Here is a 22,434-nt window from a genome sequence, read left to right as displayed (position 1 = left end):
AGAAAAATCTATCACAAAGTGATGCAATTGTTAAGCAAAAGATCAAGTGGCCATGCCTGACTTATGATGTCATTTCCATTGTTGTAGTTAAGCGAGACATCAAATGACAGTGACTTGAAATTTTACTGCCAGCTTTTCCACTGACTTTGCTTGTCCAAAGTTGAGCGTGACATGTGCCAATGGTGATTATAGGACTCGGATGTTGCAGTGATCGTATATCCGAGAAGCAATGAGTAATTTAGTTTTTAGTATTGTTACAACTTCTATAAAACATCTATAAGAATGGTCTACCTGCAGTGGTGGGATTCAACCAGTTCGCACCACTTCGGGAGAACCGGTTGTTAACTTTCTGAGCAGTTTCTCAAACTGGTTGTTGGAAGAAAGCATTAGAGCAGAGAACTGGTTGTTAAATTACTTGAATCCTACTACTGTCTACCTGTATGCAAATTTGTGTATCCGATGTCAAAGCAATCAAACATTCCTGTCCCACTTTCATTCTGATCAAATTGTAAGTACTTCTCAAGGCCAACTTTGAAAAATTGCATAGCTTTTGTAGGTGGTCCAGGAGATCTGAAATAACCAGCAATGACTAGTGGTCTGTAACTTACCTCTGGTTAAGAAGCCTATAGTTACAAAATGTAAGAACAGAGTCATCATTTCCTTTAGGGACAAAAAATGTAAGTGCATACGCTGGAGATTCGGGAGGATAAGTAAATCCTTTCTTTAAATCATTCCCCAGAAATCCTTTCTAGATCATTAAGTCTCTGTAAGCATTGAATGCTGTCTCTTCACAGACATGTGGGGTTTGGGCACACACAAAGTCACACACAATGCATTTGCCTCCTGTTTTTCCAATCAAATGCACAAATTTCAAGTATTTCTCTGGCAAGGCAGGAAAGTGACAATCTTGAACCAGTCTGAGGTAGGGCAACAGTATGAAACTTCTAACCAGTGTTGTTAATAGCTTGGTGTTGGAAAAGAAATTGTTCCTTGCTCCCAGTACACATCTGGCTTATGCAACTGCAGAGAGCAGAGAGAGGCCTTAAGGGACAGAAGGAAGAGTTGCCTAGTCTGGAGCAGGAATGTAACATGACTAAATGTCTCAAATAAGCCCCCCCCCCAATTCTCAGAGTGCATTCAGACTTGCAAGATTCTGTTCCCGTAAAAGTAAGTACTGATCTAAATGTCTGTGGAGAATCGCAGTCATCCAGGTCATAATTGTCTCAAAGGTTTTTTTTTCCCCTTCAAAAGGCAACTGGACTGTTTTTTTCCTTGAGGAGGAAGAAGAAGAAAACCTTTAGCTTCTCATCCAAGAAGCTTCATCAGTTTTGATGATGAGGGTGGCTGGAAGGATAGGTACTGGCAATTGAGACTGGAAGGTAGGGATGGAAAGATAGGTTCTAATAAGATGTGGGGATGGAAGGATTACATTTCTTTGCAGTCATCTGGTCACTAGCTGGTCACTCTGAGAGCTGTTAAGGTCACATGGGCGTTTATCTGTGCCTCAGGGTCACTTGAAACGGTGCAATTGATTCTGGAAGCTTCTTGGAACTGCTGTAAGGGCTGCATTGTAAATTGGAGATAGGTGGCGTCTTATCCCTCCCCCTCTGTTAAAGGAGAGGTGTTCAATTTTAACATAAATAGATTCTTTTACTTCCCTTCTAAACCAATCGGGGGGGCTGCTGGGGGTTCGCAAGGGTTCAGGAAAACCTCTAGCTAAGATTCTGTGCAGTTTGGAGAACCCCCACATCCCACTCCTGGCTGGCCCCACCCACCCCATCCCTCCCAGGAGTCCCCACATGGCCCATTTTGGATGCAGGTAAATGCAGGGGGTGCGCAGAGGCTTGAGGAGGGTGAAAAATGGGCCTACCAGAAGTTCGTGAGGGCTGGAAACGGGCTCGTTTGTGACCTCCAGAAGGCCTCCAGAGCCTGGGGAGGTCATTTTTGCCCTCCTAGAGGTTTGAGGAAAGCCTATGGAGCCAGGGGAGGGCAAAAATGCCCCCCTGCCATGGTGACTAGGCCACGCCCACCATGGCCACACCCACCCAGCAACCACATCAAAGCAGAGAACCCCTTGCTGAAACCAATGGTCTTCTCTATCCAAAATGTTTTCTTCTTCTTCCTCAAAGAAAAAAAAAACCCAGTCAAGTTGTCTTTTGAAGAAAAAAAGCACCTTTGAGATAGTATCACATCTTGGACATAAACTGTTTCAATTCTTACTCTCAAAACGACACTATAGACCACTGCACACCAGAACAACTAGACACAAGAACAGTTTTTCCCCGAAGGCCATCACTCTGCTAAACAAATAATTCCCTCAACACTGTCAAACTATTTACTAAATCTGCACTATTAATCTTCTCACCGTTCCCATGACCCATCTCCTTCCACTTATGACTGTATGATTGTAACTTTGTTGCTGGTAATCCTTATGATTTATATTGATATTGATTGTTTTCAGATTGTTTATTTGTATGCTATGACTATCATTAAGTGTTGTATCATTAAGTATTAAATTTGTACCCTATGACCATCATTAAGTGTTGTACCTTTTATGTACACTGAGAGCATATGCACCAAGACAAATTCCTTGTGTGTCCAATCACACTTGGCCAATAAAAATTCTATTCTATTCTATTCTATTCTATTCTATTCTATTCTATTCTATTCTATTCTATTCTATTCTACCGATGTACATGACATTGGATTCCTAATTTGAGTTACCTCGAAGAAATGGACACCAATCAGATTCTAGCATAGTGGAAGCAATCACACAGAATGGCAAAAATTGTGTGCGATCTTGTCTTGTCAGTTGTGAGGAAATAATGGTTCATAACACTGGCTCAGCTCAAAGCAGCTGCCATCTATTGTTTCCATCAACACTGGGCTTTCTAGTATCCTAGTGGATGAACAAAACTTTTATACTGCAGCTTCATCTATGAAATTGGATGTTAGCCTGCATCTATAAAGGCAGAGCAAGGTAACAGCATTCCCTGCACCTTGGCATTTAGTCATGCCGGCCACATGACCACAGAGACATCTTTGGACAGTGCTGGCTCTTCGGCTTTGAAACGGAGATGAGCACTGCCCCCTAGAGCTGGGAACAACTAGCACATATGTGCGAGGGGAAGCTTTACCTTTACCTTTATAAAGGCAGAGAGTTGTACTTCCTGGTCCAAGTCTAAACATAGAATCACAAGCACTTGCCTGCTGTCAGTAGTCTGAGCTCTCTTTACTTGCCTGAAGTGCTCCTTGTGGAGGAGGGAACTGTTGTGTGAGGGGCACAGAAGCTTCCAGAAGCTATTGCTTTGAAGCAATTTGGACACTTGCTTCAATATTATATTTCATTAGGTCTGTGAATTATAGTTTACTATTGTGGATTATAATTTTCTTGGTGGTAGCACTGGATTTCCTCAGATTTCTAAACTTTACTTACAAAGCCAGATATGTCCATTATTTTCTGTGTCAACTCAACAAGTATATTTTTCTTACTAAATGGAAATGAACATTTTTCTGACAGGATCATTTCCTGAACAGATAGCCTTTTATTCCCTATCATCATCACCTTGCCCAGAGCCCAGTGTAATTACTGTTAATTACAACTTTTGACCTGTAAACCCGCATTTTCAGTATCAATAGGGAAAATCTGAATGCACGAATAGCAATTATCTTAGGAAAAGCACAGTTCAACCACAGCATGAGGTGCATCGCACATCATAGTCTTTTTTTAATCTAGATGAATTGGATAACAACCCAGCAAGGAACATCTGTAAATAAAGTTTCAGAAAATATTGTAACTGCTTTACCTTTATTTATTCCTCCAAGATTATTGGATCTACAGAAGAATTTATCGTCTAAATTTGTACTGAATTGCAGCACTGCTAAAATAGATCTTGGGCCAAAGAGGCTAGGTTAAAGGGAACGCTAAGGTTGCTGCTGATTTCCATTGTTTATGTGTAAGGTGATTACTTGACATCATTTAACGGTAAGGGTAGCCTGAATTTATGGTGATAACTTCTCAGATTGTCGATATGGACTGTTAAACTTTGTGTTTGATACATACTGCCCCTCAATGTGATTTATTTAGGAATATTAATATTGTTTTTACAGGTGGGATATATCTACAGTAGTGGCCAAAATTGTGGAAACCTTTTGGGAAAAGTTTATTTTCTAAAATACATACTTTTATGAAGGATTTGCTTTAGAAGCAGTTACAGTATAAAGAAGAAAAGTGAAACACATAGAAAAAACAAGATATACATAAATTATCACGTCAGTTAATACTTAGTTGGGTAACTTTTAGCATGAATTACAGCCTTAGCGAGCCAAGTCTTTTAGTTCTGCAGATGTTATAATGTGAAACCAAGATTGAATAATTGCTTCTATTAACTGGGTTTTGTTGCTGGGTCACTTCTGACTAACAAGTTTCTTTAATTGGCTCCATAGATTTTCAATTGGGTTAAAGGTCTGGGCTATTCCCAGGCCATCCCAGCAGTGGGATATGATAATCTTGAAACTCCCCCCCCCTAAAAAAAGTGGTGTTATTAGCCATCAAACCTCAAAAATACATTTTTCCCAAAAGGTTTCCACAATTTTGGCCACTACTGTATGTATGTATGTGCATGTGTCATTTACATGTACATGTACGGATTAACTACAGTACTTGAACAAAAACACTGATGAGGGCGAAGACCATGGAGAATCAACACATAGAGAGAATACTCACCCCTATGAAAAGAGTGGTCCCAGATTATCTCTGCTATGAATATAAATGGAATGAAATGTAGAACAGTTGTTAAGAGATGTTCAGATTATGTTTTAAACTTCTAAAAGTTTAAAAGCGAAGCGAACCGGTGATAGCACCGGTTACAACCCACCACTGCTTTGATCATCTTAGATGCTCTTCTCTGAACTTTTTCCAAAGTCTCAACTTCTTTTTTGTAGTATGGTAAATAAAATTGGTTGCAGTATTTCAGGTGTGGTCTTATTAGGGTTTTGTAAAGCGGCACTAATACTTCATGTGACATCTTGATTCTATGCTTCTGTTTATATAACCCAGGATTGTATTAGCTTTTTTGACTGCTGTTGCACATTGCTGGCTCATGTTCAAATGATCATCCACAACAATAAAGCCTAATTTGGATTAATTTGGAGAAGCACAGGGTGAATATGTTTGCAACATTACTGTCCTCTTTTTTCAGACTTTGAAAGAAGAGAAAAGGAATGGCAATTGGAGCTAGTATGCTACCGGATACCAACAAGGAAAACCTGCATTCTGCTATCCCAAAGGTGCTTTTTCAAGGGGCAATTGGACTTTCTGTTTTTTCTTTGAAAATGTTTTGCTTTGCATTCACGAAAGTGAGGAATGGAAGAATTTATACTCTTTGCAGACAACTGGTCATTTGCATTCTTTTAGCAAGTTGTTAAGGCCACCTGGAGGTTTATCTGTGTCATCAGGGTCAGCTGACTAATGCAGAGGGGTGTTCTTGGAACTGTTGAAAGGACTGTGTTGTAGACTGAAGATAGATGATGTCGTATCCCTCCCTCTCTATTGAGAGAGGGCTGTTTAATTTTGACATAGATGGCCTCTTTGATCCCTCTTTCAAACCAGTGGTCCTCTCTGTCCAAAATGTCATCTTTGCTATCTTCAAAAGAGTGGCCTGTGCCTTTTAAATGCAGATGGGCTGCTGGATCTATTCCTGATGGCTTTGTTCTCCTATGTTGTGCCAACCGTGTTGTGCCAACTATGACCTGGATGACTGAGAATCTTCATAGACGTCTGTATTTTGCTATAGGCAGAAAATGCCAGCTGACATTATGCCATATTTGTCCATTACCTTCAAATGCAGTTCAATGGAAGGAATCAAAAGTGATTCTTGATGGATGAATCCGCACGTACATCCACTTTCACCCAAATGCTAATGGAATCTAAGCTATTGTTGAGTAATTAGCAACAGGATCTTAGAGTCATAGGGAACAGCTCAACGAAAATACCAGCTCAGAGTGCAACTGTTTCTAAAAATGTATTCAATATTATTATCAGCATTAGAGCAGTTCCCCTCTGAAAAAAAGGCTAGAATATCTGCAGTATTTTAATTTGAAGTGAAAATAGGAGACATAATAAACCTACATCAAATAATGTATGGAATAAAAAATATGGACAAAAAAGTTTTCCCTCCATCATTATGCACTGTCGTTCTATAAAACTAAATATAGACAGATTCAAGACCAATCAAAGTTAGTATTTCTTTAGATGACACAGTTTAGGTATGGGATTTCATGACCATCAAATGTGGTAGAACACAAAACACAGGGCTGAAAGGATTCTTATCCTGTAGCCTAGCCCTTTTCTAGGCCTTATGCCCGTGATGGTGAACCTAGGACACACGTGCCAGAGGTGGCATGCAGAGCCCTCTCTGTGGGCATGTGCGCCATCGCCAGCTGCTCTTCTGGCTTCTGTGTGCACAGTCAGCTGGTCTTCGTGAGTGCTGGAGCACCAGAAAACAGCTGGAAAATGGCCTGAAAAACAGGCCAAAATGGCAAAAAACAAAAACAAAACCCACCCCATTTTTTGGGGGCCATTTTCGGGCTGTTTTCTGAAAAATGGCCTGAAAAACAGGCCAAAATGGCAAAAAACAAAAACAAAACCCACCCCATTTTTTGGGGGCCATTTTCGGGCTGTTTTCTGAAAAATGGCCTGAAAAACAGCCTGAAAATGGACTGAAAAATGGCCAAAAAAGAGGCATGCGCACACCAGCCAGTTGGTCTTTGGACTTCTGGTGCTCCAGCATGCGCACATGCATGCACATGCATGCACATGCATGCACGTTCCAGTTTGGGCACTCGGTGCCGAAAAGGTTCGCCATCACTGCCTTATACCATTGCAGTCAAATGGTTGTCCAGTCTATTTTTGAAAATCTCAAGTGACGGATTGGTGAAGTCACCAATTTAAATGATTTAAAAAAGGGGACTGGAGAAATTCATGGAAGATTACCTATTCATAGCTACTAGTCTTGCAGGCAGTTTACCACTTTTTAATTGATTTTCTATCATTCCTTAAATGCAACATTGAAGAGTGACTATAGTGGAAGAAAAGTGGATAGGCCATCAACTATTTTTAATCCTACTCTTATAAGTACATTCAGATTTTCTAAATTTCTCCAGGGGACACCGTTGTGATAAGAAAAGGGAAATCTGAATGCTAACTATAATTTCACTACCTTACTTGAAAACAACAAAGATTCATTTATTTTACCAGTGAAATCTTCAAAAAAAAAGCATTATGAGGGGCTTCTGTTTAATGTTAAAAGCAGTCAGTCAGCCAACCAGCCAGGGAAACATATTTCTAATATACATCATTAAACATAATTCTTCACTTCATTTCTCCTTTTATATTTTCCCCCCAATCTCTTGTGCCTGGGCAGTCTCAAGCTATTTATTTATTCCAGTTACATCTTTCCAACTCTTTCTAGAATTATGAACGTTTACAGTCATAAACCAACGATTAAGACAACCTCAGATAAAATAATCAATGAAAAATTTAAAACATTCATAGTAATAACGTAATAATAATCTATAAATTAATATTATAATCCAGCCAAATAATATTGATGAAACAATTATTAGCGACTAATAAGAAAACAACAATAAATTATGAACACTGTCTTCTCCACATTTTTGATTGGGGGGGAGAGTGTTGACAATTTTGTGAAACTTGAGGTTCTCACAAAGTGTGCCCTATATTAACACATATGAAAAATGACCCTGATATGAACCTTCTCAGTAAACAAATCAGACAAAGGATAATATACGTACATACCAGTTTCCTGGTCGTGATCCGTGACTTCATTTTCATTTGGAAAGCTGCTAAAACCATGAGAAATGATTGAACTTTTCAGCAAGAGTGTGAGAATGTTATCCATTTTCTCTGCTGATGAAAACTTGAAAGCCTATGGGGTTGAGATAGAGGCAAGGAAAACAAAGAATAACCTGAGGGCATACAGTTTTGTACCATTGTCCAAAAGCAAAAAAGCAAAAAGAGCAAACTCATGTGGGAATATTTTGCACCACCGAAGTTGGAAAAGGCTATTAGTTTTTAAGAGAGTTGCTGGTGATTTGGTAAGAGGGATAATTTCTCAGATGGGTTTAAGGGCAAAGAAAACCACTGAAGATCAGTGGAAGTTTATCATGGCAGCTATTTCCTGGAGAAACACAAGTCCTGAAAAGTAACCAAAGTAATTAAAAGACAGCTTTACTATGCCAGAGACAGCAGCTGTGGTGTCCTGGGAGGCAGGCTTATGTGCAGGGAGGAGGTTGAGAAAGTAAAGGTGGTAGCCATAACTGAATGAAATCAAAGACCTATCCCTTTGCAGATGATGCAATATCTTGTCACACTTGGCCAATAAATAATTCTATTCTGTTCTGTTGTCCTGTCCTTTCCTTTCCTTTCCTTTCCTTTCCTTTCCTTTCCTTTCCTTTCCTTTCCTTTCCTTTCCTTTAAAGGAAAGGATTTGGCTTCAATGGCAAAGTTGTGATTGCCATCTTGTTTGTTTGATTTTTTTTTTTGAGGAAGGAAACATTTGAGAAGCTGCAAGCCAACATTTCAGGCTACTATTTGCTAGCCCTGCATTGCCTTAAGGTATTGTTTGTTTTAGTAATTGCAAGAGTGCTCTCTTGCCTTTGTATCTTATTAGTTGTCAGCTCTCCATCCATTAAGATGGAGGGCAATCTATCACTAGGAAGACAAGCACCATGTCTGTGGTTCAAGACAGATGTTGAACTTTCACAATGCAAATTGCCTTCTGGTGATGGTGTATTAGAAAACAGGACAAGCCTGGTTTTTTTCCTCTGGCCAGTGCCAGGGTATTGAGTTTTGATTCCAGCAAATTGAATGGCCCCATCTACTTCTTCATCTTTCTGATTAGAGGAAGCAGAAGTAAAGCAAAGTGGTCGCCATGTAGCTTAATTTCTTTTCTTTTAGAGTGGTGTTTCTCTACTTCCACGAATTTAAAATGCATGGACTTCATTATCCAGAATTCCCTAGTGGCTGGGGAATTCTGGGAGTTGAAGTCCAAACATCACAAAATCATGGAACACCACTCAAGGAGATCTAGATAGCTCCCAGACACCATAGCATAGATCAGTGTTGGCGAACCTATGGCACGCGTGCCGGAAGTGGCACGCGAAACCATCCCATGCCAAATGCATGGCCTCACCGGTTCCTGCACTCAAATGCGCGCCAGCCAGCTGGCCGTCGCACAAGTGGTGCCGGTGGTGCCCGGAAGTGCGGCGGTCCATCGTGAATGCGCGAGCCGGCACTCAGCCTTCCGGGTTGCTGTTGCGCACATGCACGACGGATCGCCATACTTCTGGGGTCGCCGGCACCACGCATGTGATGGCCAGCTGGCTGGCACACGTTTGAGCACACGAACGTGACAGGAGCTGGCAATGACACGCATTTGGCACAGGACAGTTTCACGTGCCACTTCCGGCACGTGGGCCGGCACGTGAGAACGCGAAAGGTTCTCCAACACTGGTATAGATACTGCTCCAGTGGTGGGTTTCAAAATTTTTTACTACTGGTTCTGTGGGTTTGGCTTGCTGGATGTGGAGGTGGGCGTGGAGGTGAGGATACTGTAAAATCTCCATTTCGACCCCACTCCAGGGGAAGGTTACTGCAAAATCGCCATTTCATCCCGATCAGCTGGGACTTGGGAGAAAGAGAATAGATGGGGATGGGGCCAGTCAGAATTTTTACTACCGGTTCTCCAAACTACTCAAACTACTTTCAAACTACTCAAAATTTCTACTACCGGTTCTTCAGAACTGGTCAGAACCTGCTGAAACCCACCTCTGTGCTGCTCTCTTACTATTTAGAATGGCTTGAAGATGATAGGTCAGTTAAAGTTCAGGAGCTTTGAATCTAATCCAGTAGGACACCCCATTCTCTTATGTGTGTTCATCTTTCCCCTTCCTCATTGATTGTTGCTATTAGTGCCTTTTTGTTGTGACAGCCTATTGTTTCTGGTTTGCAAGATTTTGAGCCTTTCAGCTTATTTACACACTTTTCCTTTCCATACTTTCTCTGAAGCACATTCATATGGGACTTAGTCATAGAATAAAGGGTTTTTTTCCCTTAAAACCCCCCCCACACACAGATATTCACCTGAGCAATATGAATAATATCAAAACCAGACATGAATAATCAGTAAGGCATGTTTAAAGACTGGTGTGGCAAAATATAAGAGATTGAAGTATAAAGGTAGGAGATCTTCATTCCGAATCTCCTGAATCATGAACTCCCTGGAAAATTTTAGGCATGCATTCTCTTGCAGCCTCAGTTATTCACCCAGGACTATTGGGAAATGTGGGAAAGTTTTCAAATGCACTGTTAGAACAAAATAGGATTGGTTCTGTATGAATGTAATTTTCCAGTGTTTGCTTCCAATACTCCAAGCATTCCTCTGCTCAAATATATGCATGTTTTGTGAAGCTGCATAAAAATATCTATATATTCAGTACAGAGGTGGGTTTCAGCAGGTTCTGACCAGATCTGGAGAACCAGTAGCAGAAATTTTGAGTAGTTCGAAGAACCGGTAAATACCACCTCTGACTGCCCCTGCCCCTGTCTATTCTCTGCCTCTCAAGTCCCAGCTGATTGGGAAGAAATGGGGATTTTGCAGTATCCTTCCCATGGAGTGGGGTGGGAGTGGAGATTTTACAGTATCCTTCCCCTGCCACGCTCCCCCAAGCCATGCCATGCCACGCCCCCCAAGCTACACCCACAGAACAGGCGTGCGTTCTACTTACCTTTACTACCGGTTTGCAACAGGAGCGCATGCACTTCTGCACATGCGCAGATCATCCATTATGATGTCTGGACGGGTGGGTGGAGCCTCCTGCCGCTTTTACTACCGGTTCGCAAGAACCAGACAGAACTGGGAGCAATCCTCCACTGCCACAGAACCGGTAGTAAAAAATTTTGAAACCCACCACTGATTCAGTAGACAGATGAATAAGTGAACCGGTATCAATTGTCAGTGGAGGATCCATTTTGTAGCCCTGTTATAAGATGGCAATTTCAGATGAACAGACTTTCTGCCTCCCAATTTTCTGAATCTAAAAGAAAACATACTTCTAGACCTTAGCTGGGCTGTTTTGAATATTTTCAGATTTTTGGAAAGTTCAGATGTTGTCTCTTTACATGGCTGTAACAGTACTGACATACTGAAATTAATTGCAGTTGAGGCCCACCGTTACTATGTGGTCATGGCTAAACCTGATCTGTGTGGTCTGTAAGAATTGACACTGATTTGATACCATACAATTAATCAACCAATTAATCAAATAGTTACCATGTAACAGTCTGATGAAAAAGATGTCCATCTTCCTCAAACACTAGGATTATTCCATTAACAGATTATTTCTGAGAGGAAGGAAATGACCATCAGGAACATCCCATCTGAGTGCCTTACACTTACACATCTTTTCTGTTTTCACTGTACACAGCTTCGTTTATTTAGTGCTGGGTAAAAACAGTTTTATTTTGGCTTTTAGAATGTTAACAGTTTAATGGTTCCTGTGTGATTTTATTGTTATTCATAAAATGTTGTTATTTGCTGCCCCTCTATTTTTATATCACTTACATTTCATCATTCTGACATAAAGAACAGGCTAGTAATATTATGATAAATAAATAATACTAATTAGCTAATTGGTCTCACTGGAAATTTCTTTCTGAGAGCTTGCCATTACTTTTGTATTTATTCAGAAAATTATAACCTACTTCTGACTTTACACCAGAGAGGTCTACAAGAACATGAAAAAGAATATAATATAAAATCTTATATTTAGCAAAAAAGAAGCAACATTAATTCATTTTAATATCTTATAATCTGTCCTCATCTTTTTTGGGGTGTGTGTATGTGGAAATCCTTTTAAGATTCAAGCATTTGAAAGTCATTCATATTTTGAACATTACTTTATACCCCGGACAAACATCAGTAATTCTTACTTGAGTGAGCTCAGATGATTATATTCCATGTGCCAAGGAACCTCAGTAATATATTTTTCCAGAATAACTAGGTTTGTTTGGCCTTATTATATAGATTTAATTGTGTTAAGTTAGTTTATTTTGGAATTTGTTTTTAATTATCATAGAAGGTGAGCCATTTTTTTTCTCTGAAGGAAAATAATAAAGTGGGAATCTAAAACTGTGTACAGGCATACAGGTAGAGGCTAAAACATAGATGAACGGTTGAAGGAACTGGGCATGGCTAGTCCAGTGAAGAGAAGGACCAGGGGTGACATGATAGCAGGGTCCCAATATTTGAGGGGCTGCCACATAGAGGAAGGGGTCAATCTATTTTCCAAAGTACCTGAAGGCCAGACAAGGAATAATGGATGGAAACTGAACAAGGAGAGATTCAACCTGGAAATATGGAGAAATTTTCGGACAGTGAGAACAATCAACCAATGAAACAGTTTTCAGAAGTTGTGGGAGCTTCACCATTGGAAGCTTTCAAGAAGAGACTGGACTGCCATTTGTCAGAAATGGTGTAGGGTCTCCTGCTTGGGCAGGGGGTTGAACTAGATGACCTACAAGGTACCTTCCAACTCTGTTAATCTGTTATCTGTATATATTTTTTAAAAATGTAAAGAAAGAATTCCAGTTTGCTATTTGAAGTATCTTTTGAGTAAGATGGTTTTGACAATGTGGACCTCATTTAGACCCAGTGGTATAAAGTTGTACCAAGGCAGGACAATCCAGAAAAGGAAATGATTATTTCTAAACTCCTTGTAGCTGGGTTACACTTGACCATGCTAAACCTCACAATGTGTCTAAGTCATGGGCTATGATTTGAATGTAAGAAAATATTTGTGGAAAATTTGGTATGAGTTCTAAGAATTATGGGCTAGCTATTTTCTAGTCTGCTATAATTGACAGTATATCCAGAGTCATATAGGAGATACCCATGTCTGTTAACTGGAAATTTACAGTTGAATTTAAGATCTTCTGCATGAAAACTGTGTAACCATCTTTTCCGTACATACTCTGCATCAAGTCATAATTTGACAACCTCGTTAAGTAGTAGACTTTTAACCTCAAAGTTTTCCTCAAATGTACAGAAAGCACAACAGTGATGATAGTGATAATTGTAATGTCTTCAATTTAGATTTCATATTATTAAGACAATAATTAGTTGATGAGATGAGCAAAGTGTGAAAGTTTCATCTTGCTTTTGCTTTATAACCGTGCGCTATTGAACAGACTCTTTGTACTCTTAAAAAATTATTTAGAAGGACTTTACTTCTGTTTTTAAACAAGTGCTAATAATGTAATGCATCATTTTTTTTATTAATCCTTTATTATGAGCAGAATGCCCTAGGCTACAGACATGGTAGATTTGTCACATGAAAATGAGGCTGTCTGAATTATAAACACAGCTATTATTTTTGTTCTTGCATTGCAATTACAATATAGACATGTCAAGTGCCCTCAGACTGCCCCTTGTACAAATGATAGTTCAATTTCTTTACTTTTCTGAAACAGACTTTCCTTTCTCATTATATGGGGGGAAAGAGCAAGCCTTTTCACTATAGATTTGTCCTTGTCTGTTGGGTTTCTAAAATATAGAATAAGTGATTTGCATTGAAATTGTGAACTCTTCAAAGATGGAATGGCTATATATAATAGACATGTTAATTTAAAAAAACCTATTGGTTCATCTAATTTCATTGGGTAATGGTAAAGGTTCCCCTCACACATATGTGTTAGTCGTTCTAGACTCTAGGCGGCGGTACTCATCTCAGTTTCAAAGCTGAAGAGCCAGTGCTGTCCGAAGATGTCTCCATGGTCACTTGGCCAGCATGACTAAACGCCAAAGGTGCATGGAACGCTATTACCTTCCCACCAAAGGTGCTCCCTATTTTTCTACTTGCATTTTTTACATGCTTTCAAACTTCTAGGTTGGCAGAAGCTGGGACAAGTAACAGAAGCTCACCCCGTTACGTGGCACTAGGGATTCGAATCGCTGAACTGCTGACCTTTCAATCTTAGTCACTGAGCCACCACATCCCCTATTTCATTACTTGTTTATTATTGATTTCATTTATGGATTCTTGGACAACAGATCTGCTTGCTAAGAATGGATTTACAGATGTGATATAAGCAATCTGATTCCATCTTCTTATTTATTTACAGAAAGTAATTCAGAAGATGTTGCAGAATCTGATTAGCTTCCAAAATCTGTACAGGCAGTTCCTCATAGTTCTCCTTTTTTTTTTACTTTTTTACTCTGTTGAATACAGACTTTGAAACTTGCACTTATCTTCATTCGGATGGTCTCACACACACATATATATCCTGTTTTCTCCGAAGACATCCCCTGATAATAAGCCCAATTGGGCTTATGAGAGCATGCCAATAAGGCCAAGCCCTTATTCCAGGGTTCAAAAAAAATATAAGACAGGGTCTTATTTTTGGGAAAACACGATATATAATTATATATATATATAATTATATATATACAATTATATTATATAATTAAATAAATTATATAATTTATTTAATTTATTTATAATTCAATTTATAATTTAATTTATTTATAATTAAATAAATTATATAATATAAAGATTATAATTATATATATAATTGTAAACTATACCTGAAGCATTTATTTTAATAAATGTAATAAAATAAAGGTAGGGTTTCCTGCCTCGGCAGGGGGTTGGACTAGAAGACCTCCAAGATCCCTTCCAACTCTGTTATTATATTATGTTATGTTAATAAGCTGATAATTGGTTACTTATCAAATAAATAGGCAAAACTAGGAACATCATAATATCCCTTATCTATCTGATCAAACATGTTTCCAACTAGTCAGGCCAAGAGTGAAATAATGGAATGGAATGATATCATTGTGCATTATGACACGAGGAAAAGAAATGACGCATCTCTGACATCCATAAATTTTTTGGGCACCAAGCTATGACAATACTGAGTCTTTGTAAATCATATAGCAAAACTCTTATGGCAAAGGACTAAAAGATCAAAGTGGACAGTCATAAAAAGAAATCCTAAAAACTCTGACTATAATTTTAAAACTGAATAATATAACAAGAGACCTACTGAATTAGACAAGGACTTGTCTAGCCAACATTCTGATTCTAACAGAAAGCTCACGGACACCAGATCAATAGTCTTGTTTCTGTTTTGAAAACAAATGCATCCGTCATTAATATGTTCATGAATGTTTCTGATCTTCCTTCTAAACAAGTAAATTGGTGGCAATTGCCATATCACACGGTAGCACATGTATAAAGAAACCTTCTTGATCTCCGTCCCAATTTCCAAATCCTAACCAGCTTTGCTTTTGCTGGCTGGGGTATTCTGGGAGTTGAAGTCCTCCAGGCTTAAAGTTGCCAAGGTTGGGGACCCTGCTCTATGTTACAACTCTTCATTTGCAGGGTATTTGCTTTCATTTCCTTGCATATTGGGTTACCCTTTTTTTGTCACCATTTCCAAGTAAACAAAAAAGAAAAATATAAAGATTTGAGTAAAGCAGCAATCAAGTCTACTAGTCTTCTAGGGTTCCATGTGGCTCTTTGTGATGGGTTGAGGATTGAACACACTTGCACTCCCTACCATTTATAGAGGTGTGCACCAATGGTGAAATCCAAATTTTTTTACTACCGGTTCTGTGGGTGTTGCTTGGTGGGCATGGTGTTGCTTGTGGGTGTGGCAGGGGAAGGATACTGCAAAATCCCCATTCCCTTCCCACTCTGGGGCCAGCCAGAGGTGGTATTTTCCAGTTCTCCGAACTGCTCAAAATTTCTGCTACCGGTTCTCCAGAACCTGTCAGAACCTGCTGGATTTCACCCCTGGTGCGCACCTGTGCCTCTTGCTATATTTTGGGTTTGTTCCTCCTGTTTTAGTCAGTGGATTGCTTCTTGAGGCCTTTATACCATTCCACACTTCTTCCCATTCATTCCGGCCTCTCTTATCCTTATATTTCTTTTCTTTTTCCTGGTTGACCATTTTTAGTAAAAAGGCCACAAGGAGTCTGCAATCAGATGTTGCTCACCTGTACCAATATTCTTACAGGATGTGATCAACATTTGGAATGCCACCTGTTGCCTATTCCTGCACTAAAATATTGACCATGCATTTTAAATTCACTTTTTTTTCATTGCTACCTTATCTTGGGCATAGAAATTTTTACAGATGTTGAATAGTGATGAAGAATTATGCCAGTGACTTGACATTGCTGAGTTGGAATGATTAAAAGATATAGTAGCTTTAGAGTAACACAATTTCTTACGGTCCATTTCCGCATCCCTAGTATGAGTCTATTCTCACTATTACCCAATCAATATAAATCATTTTAGAAGGCAATACAGGTAGTCCTCAACTTATGACCACAACTGAGTCCAAAATTTCTGTTGCTTAAGTGAGACATTTGTTAAGGGAGTTTTGCTCCATTTTACAGCCTTTCTTGCCGGAGTTGTTAAGTGAATCCCTGCAGTTAATTTAGTAACACGGTTGTTAAGTGAATCTGGCTTCCCCATTGGCTTTCCTTGTCAGAAGGTCACAAAAGGTGATCACATGACCCCTGGACATTGCAACCATCATAAATATGAGTCAGTTGTCAAGCGCCTGAATTTTGATCACTTGTGGATAACCATTTAGATATGAGCCAGCAGTGTGCAGCAGCTGCTAAAAAAGCCAACACAGTTCTGGGCTGCATAAAGAGAGGGATAGAATCAAGATCACGTGAAGTGTTAGTACCACTTTATAATGCCTTGGTAAGGCCACACTTGGAATATTGCATCCAGTTTTGGTCGCCACGATATAAAAAAGATGTTGAGACTCTAGAAAGAGTGCAGAGAAGAGCAACAAAGATGATTAGGGGACTGGAGGATAAAACATATGAAGAACGGTTGCAGGAACTGGATATGTCTAGTTTAACAAAAAGAAGGACTAGGGGAGACATGATAGCTGTGTTCCAATATCTCAGGGGTTGCCACAAAGAAGAGGGAGTCGGGCTGTTCTCCAAAGCACCTGAGGGTAGAACAAGAAGCAATGGGTGGAAACTGATCAAAGAAAGAAGCAACTTAGAACTAAGGAGAAATTACCTGACAGTTAGAACAATTAATAAGTGGAACGACTTGCCTTCAGAAGTTGTGAATGCTCCAACACTGGAAATTTTTAAGAAAATGTTGGATAACCATCTGACTGAGATGGTGTAGGGTTTCCTGCCTGGGCAGGGGGTTGGACTAGAAGGCCTCCAAGGTCCCTTCCAACTCTGATGTTATGTTATGTTATGTTATGTCCACAGGGATGCTGCAATATAGTAGTAAGTGTGAAAAACAGTCACGAGTCACTTATTTTAGGTGCTATTGTAACTTTGAATGGTCACTAAATGAACCACTGTAAGTCGAGCACTATCTATATACATTTCTACTTCATATTTGCATAGCTCTGAAATCAGGGGTGGACTTCAAAATTTTTAGCAAGGGGTTCTTTGCCTGGTTGCTGGTGGGTGTGGCAGGGAAGGATACTGCAAAATCCCATTCCTTCCCACTCTGGGGCCAGCCAGAGGTGGTATTTTCATTCTAGCATGCTGAGATTCAACATTTGGAATGCCACCTGTTGCCTATTCCTGCACTAAAATATTGACCATGCATTTTAAATTCACTTTTTTTTCATTGCTACCTTATCTTGGGCATAGAAATTTTTACAGATGTTGAATAGTGATGAAGAATTATGCCAGTGACTTGACATTGCTGAGTTGGAATGATTAAAAGATATAGTAGCTTTAGAGTAACACAATTTCTTACGGTCCATTTCCGCATCCCTAGTATGAGTCTATTCTCACTATTACCCAATCAATATAAATCATTTTAGAAGGCAATACAGGTAGTCCTCAACTTATGACCACAACTGAGTCCAAAATTTCTGTTGCTTAAGTGAGACATTTGTTAAGGGAGTTTTGCTCCATTTTACAGCCTTTCTTGCCAGAGTTGTTAAGTGAATCCCTGCAGTTAATTTAGTAACACGGTTGTTAAGTGAATCCCTGCAGTTAATTTAGTAACACGGTTGTTAAGTGAATCCCTGCAGTTAATTTAGTAACACGGTTGTTAAGTGAATCCCTGCAGTTAATTTAGTAACACGGTTGTTAAGTGAATCCCTGCAGTTAATTTAGTAACACGGTTGTTAAGTGAATCTGGCTTCCCATTGGCTTTCCTTGTCAGAAGGTCACAAAGGTGATCACATGACCCTGGACATTGCAACCATCATAAATATGAGTCAGTTGTCAAGCGCCTGAATTTTGATCACTTGTGGATAACCATTTAGATATGAGCCAGCAGTGTGCAGCAGCTGCTAAAAAGAAGAGGGAGTCGGGCTGTTCTCCAAAGCACCTGAGGGTAGAACAAGAAGCAATGGGTGGAAACTGATCAAAGAAAGAAGCAACTTAGAACTAAGGAGAAATTTCCTGACAGTTAGAACAATTAATAAGTGGAACGACTTGCCTTCAGAAGTTGTGAATGCTCCAACACTGGAAATTTTTAAGAAAATACTATGCTTAGATCAGTTGGATAACCATCTGACTGAGATGGTGTAGGGTTTCCTGTCCGGCAGGGGGTTGGACTAGAAGACCTCCAAGATCCCTTCCAACTAAGCTGAAACCACTGATTTACTAAATATTACTTAATGTCACGGTAGAAAAGAATAAGCAGAAGTCTGAGATACACTATCTTGATGTTTGAGACAAACATCAAAAATATGGCCAAATATATTGGTGCAAATAAATGACAAAAGAACTTGAAAAACTCCCCACATGAAACAAGACAATATCTTCATAAACGTCATGCAGTGATAATAATATGTGCTACAGATTTATGCTGTGTTGCTCTAAATAATATGTGCAGCGGGAACTGATTAAGTCTAGCAAACTATGACTAATGAATGACATTTTAAAGACTGTCAACTGCCACCTTACCATGGATAAATAACCAAATGCCTCCAGTTTTTCATAAATCAAAAAAAATTTTTGCCTCTGATTTAATAAAGTAGAATTTGATAAGTCAAAGCTCATGCATAAAAATAGTATTGAATTATAATGGGAAATGCTGTATAGCATTTCATTATATTATATTTAATGTTTTTATTTTAGTACCAACTCTTACCTAGAGCCTTGATGAACCTGACTTTCTGGTTCCAAAAATCTGGTTCAATCCTGATCCATTCATTTTCCGTTATAAATTCAATGACTACTGAATCTCCAGGAACATCTTCTCTTAAAATAATGAACATTTCTCCAGGGCACTGTAAAGTATGAGTTGTGTCCAATTATTCCCCTTGGGTCAATAAATTAAATCTATACAATGTGAATTACATATTTTCATGGAATTTGTTTAAAACCTTAGCAGAAGTACATATGTTATCCAGCTACATATTTTTTATAAAGCGATTATTTGGCCTGCATGGGAACTTGGATTATTTCAACAGAACATTAGTTCTTTGTACTAGGATTCACCCTTGAACCAAAGGTGAAATCCTGCAGGTTCTGACAGGTTCTGGAGAACCAGTAGCGGAAATTTTGAGTAGTTCGGAGAACCAGCAAATACCACCTCTGGCTGGCCCTACAGTGGGGTGGGAATGGAAATTTTGCAGTATCCTTCCCCTGCCACACCCACCAAGCCACACCCCCAAGCCACACCATGCCCACCAAGCCACACCCACAGAATCGGTAGTAAAAAAAATTGGATTTCACCACTGCCTTGAACTGATTTTAGGGCAGGTTAGGGCAATAGTGAATTCAGACTGTAGGACTTTGTCATAGTCATATCACTTTTTTTGGAGAAGTAGATTTCTAGATGTCTATTTTATTCCTCCCCCCCTTTTTCCCCCCCCAGTAAATGGAATAGACATTGTGGCATATTAAAGACTAATAACTGTGGTAACAACAACCCTAACCCTAACCCTAAACATAACAGCTTAACTGATTTCATGATGAAAAATTGAGAGAATTGAGGAATAATATAATGTTGGAAGAAATATCCATCTGGTTCAGTTCCAAGCCAGGAGAAAAACATTGGAAACATGGAGGCTGATTGGAAAGATGGTTTAATAATGAAGCAGAACCATATAAATTCTGGTGCAGCTGACCCCATGGAATTGAGAGTGAGGGGTTTTTATACCTTCTCTTGGGCTTTGAACCTGAGCTTCCTGTTGCTGTGCAAGAACATGTATTCTATTGGCTGTTGTCAGACTCCCACAGGGCCATGTAGGGATTATGTCTGTCTGAGCTATTGGTTGAGGTTTGGGCTGCTTTGAGATGATGCAATGAAGAGGCTTGTGTTCTTGAAAGGGAGTTGTGCCCTAATGGCTTTCTTCCTGTTTTGGATCTTTGGTGGAGGTATTTGCTTATGAATAGAGCTATCTATCTCTTTATGTCTTAAGTGCTGACATCTGCTGAGTGCTATTAAGAAAGGTGGGGGGCTGCTTTCTCCCTCTAAAAAATTGTATTTTTCCATTTCTCATCCAGGGAAATATAATATTCTGCCTTTTTAATATTCCTCAAAATATTTCATTCTTCTAGAAGACGTGTAGCTTCCCACAATAAGAATCATCATAGATTCTGAAACAGAATTCACTTGATCCAAATGATCCCTTCCACAGAATAAAATATTTCACAGAATAAGATAAGAAGCAGAATTGACTATTTCACCTAAAGGAGAAGAGGAGAAAAATCTCATTAACAAAAGCAGAAAGCAGCCCCAATATTACCTCCATTAAAACAGCCTGCAGGCAAAGCTCCACCCCAATGAAGCTATCGGTGCCTGAAAGTCGTACGGGTCTGGATGGAGAGAAACAGGCTCAAACTCAATCCCTCCAAGACGGAGTGGCTGTGGATGCCGGCACCCCGGTACAGTCAGTTGCAGCCGCAGCTGACTGTTGGGGGCGAGTCACTGGCCCCAATGGAAAGGGTGCGCAACTTGGGCGTCCTCCTGGATGGACGGCTGTCTTTTGAAGATCATTTGATGGCCGTCTCCAGGAGAGCTTTTTACCAGGTTTGCCTGGTTCGCCAGTTGCGCCCCTTCCTAGACCGGGTTGCCCTATGCACGGTCACTCATGCGCTCGTCACATCTCGCTTGGATTACTGCAATGCTCTCTACATGGGGCTCCCCTTGAAGAGCATCCGGAGGCTTCAGTTGGTTCAGAATGCAGCTGCGCAGGTAATAGAGGGAGCCCCTTGTGGCTCCCATGTGACACCTCTCCTGCGCAGACTGCACTGGCTACCTGTGGCCTTTCGGGTGCGCTTCAAGGTTTTGGTTACCATCTTTAAAGCGCTCCATGGCATTGGGCCGGGTTATTTACGGGACCGCCTGCTGCCATCGACTACCTCCCACCGACCCATACGCTCCCACAGAGAGGGACTCCTTAGGGTGCCATCTGCCAGGCAGTGCCGACTGGCGACACCCAGGGGAAGGGCTTTCTCTGTGGGGGCCCCCACCCTCTGGAACGAGCTCCCCCCAGGACTGCGCCAACTTCCTGACCTTCGAACCTTCCGCTGCGAGCTTAAGACACATCTATTTATTTGTGCGGGGCTGGCCTAGAGTTTAGTTTTAAAATTAGTTTTAAATAGGGTTTTGTATTATTTTAACGATAGTTTTAAATTTGGCCTAATGTAATAAGTTTTTTAAATGTTGTTTTAACTTGTATTTATTCTTATGTTTTCTACGTTTTATAAGGCTGTGAACCGCCCTGAGTCCTTCGGGAGATAGGGCGGTATAAAAATTTGAATAATAAATAAATAAATAAATAAAGCTTAAGGCAAAGCTTAATTTTCATTCATAAAACAATATTTACATTTTAAAACCAGGCTTGGCTAAAGAGATCTCGAAATAGACAACATAATAGACCAGGAACGGAAACTAGCTATGCAGACAAGATTAAATCAGGAAAACTCTTGGGATTTACATTTTCGCTTTGCCCTTAAGGCCAGTCAAGACCTCACATGCCACAACAGAAAATCTCATAAAGACAATTAAAATATTATATCCAGTCTAAAGAGAAGGAGCACATTTTCATACAAATATCAGCATACCAATAACAAAGAACATATAAAAACACTCTAACTCACAACTCTAATTTGCCAGCTGCTGCCCCCAGGAATCCCTGCTGTTGTCACTGTTGTTACTGGGCCAATAAACAGAAACCTCCTTTCCAGTTGCAGCCTGCCTCAAACTTATTTTTCCTTTGTCTGTATCCTTCTCCCAGCTTGGAATAAGACACAGGATTTAACGTCCAACAATTGTTTGGAGGCAGTCAGTGCTTAAATTTAGAATGAGATTAATGTGCAATAATACGAGAGTGTATAATTATTGGTAGTATAGGTTATGTTATTGTGAGGACATATAAATAAC

General features: G+C 39.8%; 1 protein-coding gene across 2 annotated transcripts in view; it reads right to left on the bottom strand.

Moving 5' to 3' along the window:
• Positions 1-22,434, bottom strand: part of BANK1 (B cell scaffold protein with ankyrin repeats 1) — a 213,993-nt gene that overhangs the window by 115,605 nt on the left and 75,954 nt on the right. For both annotated transcript variants that reach the window (XM_058193544.1, XM_058193545.1), the window contains exon 4: positions 7,820-7,949. In XM_058193544.1, coding sequence (XP_058049527.1) covers positions 7,820-7,949 — 130 coding nt within the window. The remainder of the gene's footprint in view (positions 1-7,819; positions 7,950-22,434) is intronic.

This window comes from Ahaetulla prasina, chromosome 8, assembly GCF_028640845.1.
Source record: "Ahaetulla prasina isolate Xishuangbanna chromosome 8, ASM2864084v1, whole genome shotgun sequence".
Lineage (NCBI taxonomy): Eukaryota > Metazoa > Chordata > Lepidosauria > Squamata > Colubridae > Ahaetulla > Ahaetulla prasina.
The sequence above is the reverse complement of the archived record's forward strand: the minus strand, read 5'-3'. Positions and strand labels throughout refer to the sequence as shown.